The sequence below is a fragment of the Triticum aestivum genome, chromosome 5B (genome assembly GCF_018294505.1).
Source record: "Triticum aestivum cultivar Chinese Spring chromosome 5B, IWGSC CS RefSeq v2.1, whole genome shotgun sequence".
In the NCBI taxonomy this organism is placed as follows: Eukaryota; Viridiplantae; Streptophyta; class Magnoliopsida; order Poales; family Poaceae; genus Triticum; species Triticum aestivum.
The window spans coordinates 590,494,096-590,506,667 of NC_057807.1; the positions used below are offsets into that span (position 1 = coordinate 590,494,096).

A 12,572-nucleotide genomic window follows, 5' to 3' on the forward strand; every position below is an offset into this window, starting at 1 on the left:
ATGACCACGATCTTTTGGGGGATCTCGCGTATGAGCTCCAAGATGTTGTGCGCTACCTGTATTTTCATGACGGAGATAGCGATGGGAAGTACTACCATAACAATTTCAGAGCAAAGACCAAAGGAGCTAATGGTTTTGACTGCGGCGTCGACAATCTGTTGTTCTTCGCTGAAGCTATCCAGAAAGGGCGCCATGAGCTGGTGGTCAGCTGTATCTGCAGGGTTGATCCTTCTGATAATGAGAATGGCCACTGCTATGCTTGCTCAGATGATGTGAAACACCCCAATGCCGACACGTACATTGGTGGTCAATCTGAAAGTGGTTGCTTGAGGGGCACGTTTCGTTTTGATGGACCGAAGGAAGATTTGGGACATACCGAAGCCGAACTGGAAGCTGAGGAGGCCTCCGTAAGACGTATGTACAAGGAGATGGCTGACCCACATTTTATGGAGACATACATGGTACCAATGGAGAATATCTATCCCTCCGTGGTGAAGTGCTCCGGGAGCTCGAGTGAAGACTAAGAAGGGCGTTAGAGTGGAAAGTACCAGGCGTCGGTTCCTTGCATTTGTTGCGAGTTGTGACTTGGGCTGCCAAAAGTTTTAGACCTAATTTATGTGATATTTCGTGTCTAAGATACCAATTAGTACGTACATTTGGATGAACTATTTATAATAAGCTGCACTGCTTCTGAAGAAAAGAAAACGAGGGTTACTCAGTCCGAGTAATTCAGTGGATTGGGCGTTCCCAATCTCAGAGAACTAAATATTTGCTTGTTAACTTGTTGGGTCAGAAAATATCGCATGGAGAATCATAAATTGTAGAAACAAATTGTGTACTTAAATATAATACTCCATCCGATCCATATTAGTTGTCATCGCTTTAGTACAGAGTTGTACTAAAGCAGCGACAAGTAATTATGGATCAAAGTGAGTAACAATCCCCAGATATGTTCTAGGAGTACTATTCAGGGGCAAACACTGGCCCTTTTAGGAAAAAGAATTGTGGGCTGAATTCCACTGGGATTTATGTAGTGTATGAAATCACTCTAAAGCAAATTTTGTTCCTGCAGTGTGCCAATTAAACATTCCGCCCCCGATGCACGTTTTTCATATGGTTATTATTAAACCCAACATCAATGTGTCTAATAGGCAAAACAAATAGTTGACAAATCCTGAAACTTCTGTTCGGAGAAGGAAACGGCGATGCATCTTTTTTTCGAATGTGTGGTGGCCAAACATTCTGGCTTAGTAGTAAGAAGGTTGTGATTATCAGTATGGTTTTCAGTGCTTCACTTGTAGGCTTTGTGGAAATAAAGGAATTGTATCCGTTTCGGGGTGTACACGGATTGGTATGAAGGTACTCTGGCAGAAGCTGTTTCGTAGTATGATCAGGGAGGGACTGGAGGCTGCTGTGCCCAGAAAAGAAACGGCGAAGTTGGAGACGCTCCTGTGGTCTGTGGATGCTGCTGCTGGAACAGAAGAGCCGCGAGCTAGCCAAAGATTGGAGCGCGAGGAGGAAGGTTAAGATATTTCAAGAAGGTTTTCGTGGTCGTCCGGGATTGACGATGCTGCATTTTGATTTATTTATGTATTCTTGCCGATGTTCCCCTTTCCCGGGTCGAGTTACGTTTGCTGCTGTAGCAGTTTGATGTGATTCTACATCGATATGAGCTTGTAACGAAGCACGTAAAGCAGTGATGTTTTGGTTCAATGAAATGGAACAGAAGCGCGCCCTGTGGCTGGAAATCGGTCACTGATGCACAGGAATAAGAAGGATTGTGCGGAAATGTCCTCAGCTTGGTCCCATGGTCTAGCGGTTAGGACATTGGACTCTGAATCCAGTAACCCGAGTTCAAGTCTCGGTGGGACCTTAATTTTTTGCATTTCCTCTTTTCTTTCTTTCTTTTGCATACAATGAACCCACCCTGTTCTTTTTCAATTTTCTCTCTTCTTTGTTGCATACAGTCAGAGATGCAATTCAAGATGGCCAATTTTTAGCTCAATATCAACTCTCCTGTAGTTACTACCCATGCTGAACATGTAAAAAATTGTAACACAGAAAACCAGAATAGCAAGTACTCCCTCCGCCCCATAATATAAGAGCGTTTATGACACTACAACGCTCTTATATTATGGGACGAACGGAGTAAATCGCAAGGAAAAAGAAGTGGCAAGTAGGTATGCTTACCAAAACTACTGGCCACTTGCAGCGCCGTTTATTCCCAGTACAGATTACAGATTTTATTCTCAGTATAAGTTACAGAAAACTGTCTCACTGAAAGGGGTGGGAGATAAAGAAAGCCTACTCCTTGTATACACAGTTTTTTCACCTACTAGGACAGCAAAATATGCACATCAGATGATGGATTATACGCATCTGAGATTAACAACAGCAAAATAGTCTCAGCTCATGTAACGTATAGCTAATCTATGGTGATCCTACACAACAGCTCTGTCTTCCAGCTCTACTGGATCCGGGAGCATCTCCCGTGAAGCCTTCTTGAAGGAGAAGGAATTTTCCTCCTCGTCGCTTCCTTCGGATTTTGCTGACTGCCTACAGGTAAGTACTTTCCCTGATGTTTGCACCTCGGAGTACCGGTACGAGTGCCCATGGAAAGCAGAACGCCAAGAGCTTCGGGATGAGGTACTTGTGAGCCGAGCGGAACTGGGGCTCGAGAATAGCTCTTCCCGCACCACCCCTAGCGGGTTCTCCAGCGCTTTCAAGATGTACCGAGCGAGAGGCCGCCTGGAGGGCTTTGGATTCAGGCATGTCTTCGCGACAATGGAGACTGCCCATACTTCTTGTAGGTGGTCTTCGTCCACAACAAGTGAAGGGTCTACAATATTTGTGACACTCTCCTTGTCATGGGTTTCAATGTAATCTAAAGTGCTTGACAACCACTCCTCTGAGTCGGTGTCGTTTGAGCCACTCACACCAAATTTCCCGGTGATTAGCTCAAGTAGCACCTTTCCAAAGCAGTAAACATCATATGTGCGGCTAGCAGGTGGACCTGTTAGGTGAAGAACATGCATAAAATTTTGCTCATCAGAATTACTCCCTCCGTTCCGATTTACTCGTCGTGGTTTTAGTTCAAATTTGAACTAAAACCACGACGAGTAAATCGGAACGTTGGGAGTATTATGCACAGGCTGTACAGTATAAAACTACTGGAAAAGAGAGTTATGAAGAAGCTTTACACACCTGACATGTTCTTGTCGAGAGACCTGCCATAAAAAAGAGAGACAGATAAAGATGTCAGCCAAAGAGCCCTGATATTTTATATACTCGAACAAGCATCAAGTTTTCAAAAAAAATGTGGGCGATCCATCTTGTGTTTGGGAGATGATGTGGAAGTTTCGTTACGGCATTACCGCATAGAGACAAAGTGTAAATTACAGTGACATGTTACACTAACTGGAAAAAACAGCCATTTGTCATCATATTTACTCAATTGCGTTGACTTGTACCAGTCACTATCTTGATGCAAACTGTTCGATAGGATATACCAAACAGCTCTTAACAAGTAACTAGTTTCCGATGTAACAGGGATGAGGAACCAACAACATGTACGATAAATAGTCTAGTTGAGTGTGCAGTAACACATTCTTGGAGGAAACAGTGTGGCTACACTGCTTGTAGAAACAAAATACAGTAGTCGTCCCCAGTTCATAAGCTTTATTTTGAGTATTAAACTAAGGATAAACTGTAGTGACCAACTAAATAGGGGTCATTACTTTTACTCTCGGTTGAAAGTGATATTCGTGAAGAAAAAAATATGCTGATGAGATACTCATACTATAACCATTTAGGCCACTAGAGTTTCTTTTAAGAGTAGCATGCTAACTATAGTAGAAGATGACATAGAGGTCTTACTTTGATGATCTCAACATCCTAGAGAAGAAACTCCTGCTTCCATCACTTGGTTGAAGGCAAATTTCACTCAAACTTCCAAGGCACACTTCAAATTTGTCATCAAGAAGAACACTGCTTGCTTGGATATCTCTACAAATATTATGACGTGATCACAAATGAATAAGAACAAAGTACTGACTGAAAATATAAAAAAATCATATCAAAAACAAAATCGAAGAAATTGAGCAACACGCATCAACTCAGATTTGGATGGTCAAATTATGGCAATTACAACACCATGACAGAGGGACACAAGGCTTAGTCAAGCACAAAACAAATAAATGATGTAATCAGCTTTACTGCATGCTGCTTGTAATTATTCCTTGTTTTTCCAATGCATTTGCACATGTAAAGAAACAATATGTGTGTAGACTGTTGTTCATCCCAAAGCTAGTGTTGCAGTTTGGAGTATTTTCTTTCTTTTGTTGCTGTTTTTTTAATTGTTGCAGCTTGGAGTAACTTTTTGTTTTCCCATCTTCTTAAATCTTAATGCAAAAGCAGAGCACCTGCTAGTTCCCTTAATAAAATCCTAAACAAAAATATCTACGAAAATTCCAAAGCATGTTAGAATTAATACCATTGATATGAAGGCAATGCATCTAGGAAATATATAAGATATTGACTATATATTAAGCATGGCATCTGATGTCCTCGCTTCTAAATGTTGGTCGACAAAATGCCTATACATATTATTTTCTTCCAGAAATCGTTCTTGGGCAACCATTTTTAGATGCCTGCATGGGTAATATTATTTTCCTTCTGTCACTGTCTCACTTGTGATCCTAGTAGAACTTCTTCATTAAAATGCCATGCTTTATTGAGCTGCATAGAATCTCCACATTCTAATCATGATGTTAATGCTGAAAATAGCTTATCACGGCTATGAGATGTTTTATATAATAATTTTTTCTGTAACTGCCATACTCCAAAAGAATACTGCATGGCATGCATAACCATACCTGTGAACCAATGGTGGACTACATTCATCGTGAAGGAAGCACAGGGCCTCAGCTACACCAATTGCAATCTTCAGTCTCGTTATCCAATCCAATGAAGATAACCCCACTTCAGCATCCGCTGGCTTCCTGTGCAGTGCAGTTGTCAAATCTCCCTTTGACATGTACTTGTACACTAGCAATTCCTCGTCATCCTTGACCAAATGCCCCAGCAATGGAACAATCCTGGCATGGGATTTTTTGACAAGAAAGCTTAATTCCACTATGTTCTTCTTACTGCTCTTCACGTCGACCTTTTTTATGACAACATTTAAGCCACTCTCTAAGACACCACGGTAGATGTCTCCAGAGTGCCCATGCTTGACAAGGTTATCATCTCCAAAGCCTCCAGTAACATGGTGCAACTGCCCATAGGTGAGCTCATCCACGACGACAGGCAAACCCTTGGGTGGACTGTTAGCTACCCGGGATGGTGACATCACCATCGGATTCACACTGCTGCTCTTGCGACCAGAGCGGATGCCGTCGTCGTTCTGCTCCAGCCCTCTTCCTCTAGGCCTCCTTCTCCCCCTCCTCACCAAGCAAAAGACCAGCGCTGCAAGTGAAAGGACAACCACAATAGCTGCAGCTCCAAGAACTCCAGCTAGTACATGTTTCCACCCGACGCTTTTCTTGCCCGGTGATGGGGATGCTTGGGGTGGTTCAGGCAATGGCAATCCATTCCTCTTAAAGAAATCCTCGCAATCGCCAGGGCTGCGCTGGCCTGGTACGCCTGGCAAGCAATTCATCTTGATGTTGACTGTTCCCTCAGAGCCATTCTGAAATCCAGCGGTGGCCGCTTGGCCAAAGTAATTGCTCGACACATCGACCACCTGAAACCTCTTCTTGAGGGACACCAGGCCATCGCCAATCGCACCGTAGAGTGAATTCCCCGAGGCGTTAAACAGAGCTCCTGCTATGTCACCGGCGGAGGCAGGCACGCTGGGAAGCTCCCCGGTGAGGTTGTTGTTGGAAAGATCAAGGATCCGGAGAGCCTTACTGGAGAAAACCGACGCCGGAATCCGGCCGGAGAGGCTGTTACCAGCGAGAACGAGGGTGGTCAGGTTCCCGGACATGCCGAGGTGGAGCGGCAGCTCGCCATCGACGCCGGCGGAGCGGAGGTCCAGGACGGCGAGCGACGGCGGGAGGCCGCGGCCGAACCAGGCCGGAATCCGGCCGGGGAGCGGGAACCCGGAGGCGTTGAACTCCTCGAGGGCCCCGAGCCCGTGCAGCGCGTCGACGGCGAAGGCGGCGCTGCGTGCCCCCGCGCGGGTGCGGCGGAGCCCGCCGAGGCGGACCCGCGCGACGCGGCCGGCGCGGCAGGCGACGCCGGCCCAGGCGGCGCAGGGGTCGGCCTTGGCGGGCCAGTCCCGCGCGCGCAGGCCCAGGGACGCGCGCAGCCCGTAGAGCGCCGCGAGGTCCTGCCGCAGGACCGGCGGCTGCCCCTGGCCCCGGGCTGGCGACAGCAGCAGCGGCGCGAGCAGCAGCAGCAGCAGCAGGCGGAGGAGGGCGCTGCGCGGAAGCATGGGGGAGGAGGCGGCGGAGCGGCGGAGTGGGGTGGGGGTGTGCGCGGTAGCGGTAAGGGCTGCGCTAGCTACGGGTGGTGGTGTCTCATGGCGCGCCCATGGCGGAGGAAGTGGTGCGCGCAAGGTGTTCGGCGCTTTGGGTGTCCCGACCTCCGCCTATTTCCTCGCCGGTCAGCGTCTGGGGAAGCCGCGAGTTGACCACGGGGAGCACGGGGAGACGCCAAGGCGAAGTGGGGGAGGGCATCTCTCACTTCCATGCGGGCCCCAGAAACGGTTCCTTCCGCCAGCGTGTGGTGGCGGTGGGGCCCGGGAGGTGGTGGCGGCGCGGGAGGGGAGGTGGTGGAGTCTGATTGGACCGAGAGCTCATCATTTGCCGCGAGCGTACGTTCGCGTTCGTGGCGCTGACCTGTGGGGCCCCGTCTCGGCCGCGTATGAAGGAATGTTCTCACCTGTAGTGGCATCTTTCTGAAAAGTAAATAATAAAGGGATGATTTAGGTTGCCGTCATTTTCGAATCTCCGGGAGGCAAAAGAAAACACGATGGAATGGGTTCCTCACTGATTTCATTTTCTATTCCAGATGCGTGCATCCAAGACGAGCATGGTGGTGTCATATCGAATAAACGTGCTAGTGCATCGATTGAACTCATGAATCATGATGCACAATCTTGCTCCTTCAAGTCTTAGGCCAACTCCACCGCGTGACCATATCCTCTCCGGGCCCGTTCGTTTGGGGTAAAACGAAAAAACCGGGCGGCCCAGCGCGCGGGAGCAAACGAACATTTGTCCGTTTTGTCTCTGTTTTCGACCCATCCGCGGTCCAAGTTTGCGCCGCTTTTGGGGCGAAACAGACAGCGCGCGGACGAGCGGGACGCGCGCGCTTGTCCGCCCCTGACCCGCATGTCGGTGAAACAGAAGCAACCCTCCCCCCCCCCCGGGCCCCTTTGGCGCCATTCTCCCCAAACCTTCCCTCCTCCCGCTCGTCCCACTCTTTCCCCCGTCCATGGCCGACGCCCAGCCGAACTCCGGCGGGCTGGCCGCCGACCCGCCCGGAATGGCCAAGAAGAAGAAGGGTAAGGCGCCAAGGAAGCCGCGGTCGGAGTGCACGCCGGAGGAGATCGCCAAGTTGGACGCGGAATCGGCGAAGAGGAGGAGCCGGAGGGCGGTCGCCAAGACCAACGTCGCTGCGGCCAAGAGGGCCGCCGAGCGCGCTGCGATTGAGGCCGCGCGGCACAAGGCCGAGGTCGAGGAGAAGGAGGCCATCGTCAGCAAAGCGCACGCCCTTCTCATGCATGGCATTTGTCGCCCGCCCGGTTTCTCTGGAGGGGCCATCGGTCCGGCGAGCACAGGGTCGTCGGTCGCCCGGCCTCCGCAATGCCAGTCATCGACGTCGCGGACCACGCCCTTGTCGCCCGGCTTTCCTCCGCCAAGGCACGACGGCCAGACCCGTTTCGAGGGGTCGCCAGACGTGAGCGTGATCGCGCTGTCCACACCACGCCCCTCGGCCATCATCGACCTCAAGGTCACCCCTGGGTCCAGCAGCGGCGGTCGGCCGTCCGTCGAGATGCAAAGAAAGCAAGCACGGTCGCTGTTTACCGGCACCATGCCGTCCCCCCGCGTCTTGTTCGACGGAATGCCAACACCAACGACACCGGTCGATGACCCCTACTACGACCAGTTCATGGAGGAAGTGATCTATGAGGGAGGTCACGTCCCTGTCTACGACCCCGAGGAGACCCAAAGTCAGGATGGCCGCGGCCAGTTCACTGCCGGTGAAGATGGCGACGACCGTGCTGACTACGATCATGGTGACTCGTGGCATGAAGACGATGACATCTATGTCGAAGGTGATGGTGATGAAGAAGAAATCAATGATGTTGACATTATTGGCGAGCCATTGTTCGTCGATGAGCTGACACAAAGAGCGGAAGCACAAAAGAAGAGGAAGAGCATTCGCACGGGTTCATACACACAAGATGAAGACAAGTTGATTTGCCAAGCTTGGATGGAGATCAGCCAAGATCCAAGGACCGGCGCGCAACAAAAGGGTATTGTTTTTTGGACGAGAGTCCACAAAACATTCCATGAAAGGAAGTTCTTTGAGCCCTACCAATTTGAAAGCAAACGTGGCATCGGCTCGATTCAAAAGAGATGGTTGTTCATACAACAAGAGTGCAACAAGTATCAAGCCGCATTTGAGAGCGCTCAAGCACGGCCCGTGAGTGGTACCGACGTTGGGTACATGGTATGCTCTCCTTCCTTGCCCTTTCCTTGCTACGGCCATGAGACTTCGGCCTTGTACATGTTTGCATGTTCACTTTGTTGTTGATCATATGGTGTAGGCATTTCAATCTTTGGAGGCATTCAAGGCCCGGCACAATGACAAGCCGTTCACTCTTACGCATTGTTCGACTATAATCAACAATTGCCCTAAGTTTAAGGACCAATACCGTGAACTCCAAAGGAAGAGAGGCCCGAAGACGGCCAAGTTCGCTGGAGGTGGAGATGGCGAGGTGTTGAAGAGGCCGAGGGGCAAGACCAACTCCAAGGTTGACGACATTCGTGATGCCTGATACGTCTCCAACATATCTACTTTTCCAAACACTTTTGCCCTTGTTTTGGACTCTAACTTGCATGATTTGAATGAAACTAAACCGGACTGACGTTGTTTTCAGCAGAACTGCCATGATGTTGTTTTATGTGTAGAAAAGAAAAGTTCTCAGAATGTCCTGAAAATCCACGGAGGCACTTTTTGGAATTAATAAGAATTTCTAGGAGAAAGAAATACACCAGGGGGCCCACAGCCTGTCCACGAGACAGGGGGCACCCCCCCTATAGGGCGCGCCCCCTATTTCGTGGGCCCCCTGGACCTCCACCGACCTCAACTCCAACTCCATATATTCACGTTCGGGGAGAAAAAAATCAGAGAGAAAGTTTTATCGCGTTTTACGACACGGAGCCGCCGCCAAGCCCTAATCTCTCTCGGGAGGGCTGATCTAGAGTCCCTTCGGGGCTCCGGAGAGGGGGATTCGTCGCCGTCATCATCATCAACCATCCTCCATCACCAATTTCATGATGCTCACCTCCGTGCGTGAGTAATTCCATCGTAGGCTTGCTGGACGGTGATGGGTTGGATGAGATTTATCATCTAATCAAGTTAGTTTTGTTAGGGTTTGATCCCTAATATCCACTATGTTCTGAGATTGATGTTGCTATGACTTTGCTATGCTTAATGCTTGTCACTAGGGCCCGAGTGCCATGATTTCAGATCTGAACCTATTATGTTTTCATGAATATATATGTGTGTTCTTGATCCTATCTTGCAAGTCTATAGTCACCTATTATGTGTTATGATCCAACAACCCCGAAGTGACAATAATCGGGATACTTCTCGGGGATGACCGTAGTTTGAGGAGTTCATGTATTCACTATGTGCTAATGTTTTGTTCTGGTTCTCTATTAAAAGGAGGCCTTAATATCCCTTAGTTTCCGCTAGGACCCCGCTGCCACGGGAGGGTAGGACAAAAGATGTCATGCAAGTTCTTTTCCATAAGCACGTATGACTATTTACGGAATACATGCCTACATTACATTGATGAATTGGAGCTAGTTCTGTGTCATCCTATGTTATAGCTATTACATGAGGAATCGCATCCGGCATAATTATCCATCACTGATCCATTGCCTACGAGCTTTTCACATATTGTTCTTCGCTTATTTACTTTTCCGTTGCTACTGTTAGAACTACTACAAAAACCCAAAAATTATTATCTTTACTTTTGCCACCGTTACCTTTATTACCATACCACTTTTGCTACTAAATACTTTGCTGCAGATACTAAGTTATTCAGGTGTGGTTGAATTGACAACTCAACTGCTAATACTCAAGAATATTCTTTGGCTCCCCTTGTGTCGAATCAATAAATTTGGGTTGTACTTCACCCTCGAAAGTTGTTGCGATCCCCTACGCTTGTGGGTTATCAAGAATAAATTTGACTCTATTCTCTGAGTCACTTGGGATTTATATCTGTTGATCACTATGAAGAACTTGAAAGATGCTAAAACCAAGATTTTGCCCTCAACTATGAGGGGAGGCAAGGAACTACCATCTAGCTCTGCACTAGATTCTCCTTCTGTTATTAGTAAGCTTGCGACACCTAAACCTGCTACTACTATGAATTCTGATATGTCGCATGTTATTGATGATGCCACTTCTGCTATGCATGATGAAACTACTTCTGTACGTGCTACTACTTTGCCATTAGGTGAATTTCTTGATGAACAACTTGCTAGAGTTAGGGGGAATGAAATTATTGAAGATGCTATTATTGATGATAGTGATGATGAAAGTTCTCCTAATGATTATGTATTGCCTGTTGTTCCTGGGGGTTATGTTATGAATGAAGAAGCTGCTAGAGCTATCTTTGCTTGCAATGATAGATATGATCTTAAGAAATTATTAGCTAAATGGAAGCAGCAGTCTCTTAATGCTGGAATGAAACCTGACCCTGCTTTTGCTACTTGACCTATCTGTGTTACTGATAAGGATTATGAATTCTCTGTTGATCCTGAGATCATTACTTTAGTTGAATCTGATCCTTTTTATGGCCTTGAATCTGAAACTGTTGTGGCACATCTTACCAAGTTAAATGATATAGCTACCCTGTTTACTAATGATGAGAAGTCTCGTTATTATTATATCCTTAAGATATTTCTGTTCTCATTAAAGGGTGATGCTAAGACTTGGTATAATTCTCTTGCTCCTGGTTGTGTGCGTAGTCCCCAGGATATGATTTATTACTTCTCTGCTAAATATTTCCCCGCTCATAAGAAACAAGCTGCCTTGCGGGAAATATATAACTTTGTGCAAATCAAAGAAGAGAGTCTCCCACAAGCTTGGGGGAGGCTTCTCTGGTTACTTAATGCTTTGCCCGATCATCCTCTTAAGAAAAATGAAATACCTGATATCTTTTATAATGGACTAACCGATGCTTCTAAGGACTACTTGGATAGTTGTGCTGGTTGTGTTTTCAGGGAAAGAACAGTCGACGAAGCTAAAATATTATTGAATAATATGTTGACTAATAAAAATAATTGGACTCTTCCTGAGCCAATTCCTGAGGCAATTCCTGAACCGACTGAGCCAACTCCTGAGCATGTTCCTAAACCCACTCCGAAGAAGAGAGGTGTTTTATTTCTCCATTCTGAAGATATGCAAGAGGCACAGAAATCAATGAAAGAAAAAGGTATTAAAGCTGAAGATGTTAAGAATTTACCACCTATTGAAGAAATACATGGTCTTAGTATACCGCCTGTTGAAGAACCACATTGTCTTGATAACCCGACACAGGTAGTAAAGGTAAATTCTCTCTATAGATATGATAAAGTTGAAATCCCCTCTACTAAATTTCATAGCCCATGCTTAGATGAATTTGGTGACTTTATGGCTAGACAAGAAAGTTTTAATGCTTATGTTGGTAGAGAGTTAAAGAATAATGCTTTCGAGGTAGGACGCGTGAGCGATAATATGGCTAGAGTTAAAGGTGAACTCCAACTCATTAACAAATATGCGTCTATGGTTGCTACTCAAGCTGAGCAAGTACTTAAAGCTCAAAATGATTTGCTTGATGAATTAAATAATAAAAATGACTTTGATGTTAGAATGGCTACTAGAACTGGTAGAATGACTCAGGAACCTTTGTATCCTGAAGGCTACCCTAAGAGAATCGAGCAAGATTCTCAGAGAAAGAATTTAGAGGTACCTAGTTCTTCTAAAAAGAAGAAAAAGAAAAATGATAGAACTTTGCATGCTTCTAGTGAACCTACTGTAGACACACCTGAGAATCCCAATGATATTTCTATCTTTGATGTTGAAACACAATCAGGTGATGAACATGAACCTAGTGATAATGTTAATGATAATGTTCATGTTGATGCTCAACCTAGCAAAAACAATGAAGTAGAGATTGAACCTGCTGTTGATCTTGATAACCCACAATCAAAGAATCAACGTTATGATAACAGAGATTTTGTTGCTAGGAAGCACGATAGAGAAAGAGAACCATGGGTTCAGAAACCCATGCACTTTCCTCCTAAACCGTCCAAGTCAAAGGATGATGAGGATTTTGAGCGCTTTGC

At 46.8% G+C, this 12,572-nt stretch overlaps 1 protein-coding gene and 1 non-coding gene across 2 annotated transcripts; one reads left to right on the top strand and one right to left on the bottom strand.

The window, feature by feature from the left end:
* Positions 1-1,801: 1,801 nt before the first annotated feature.
* On the top strand, positions 1,802-1,873 carry TRNAQ-CUG (transfer RNA glutamine (anticodon CUG)). The gene has a single exon. It is a non-coding gene; the product is annotated as a tRNA-Gln (tRNA).
* Positions 1,874-2,186: 313 nt separating this feature from the next.
* Positions 2,187-6,645, bottom strand: LOC123113462 (probable LRR receptor-like serine/threonine-protein kinase At2g16250). Its single transcript, XM_044534694.1, has 4 exons — positions 4,875-6,645; positions 3,877-4,005; positions 3,205-3,227; positions 2,187-3,013 (listed from the first exon to the last, which is right to left on the bottom strand). The coding sequence occupies exons 1-4, from the start codon at positions 6,434-6,436 to the stop codon at positions 2,442-2,444; spliced, it is 2,286 nt and encodes a 761-aa protein (XP_044390629.1). The 5' UTR covers positions 6,437-6,645; the 3' UTR covers positions 2,187-2,441.
* Positions 6,646-12,572: the final 5,927 nt, after the last annotated feature.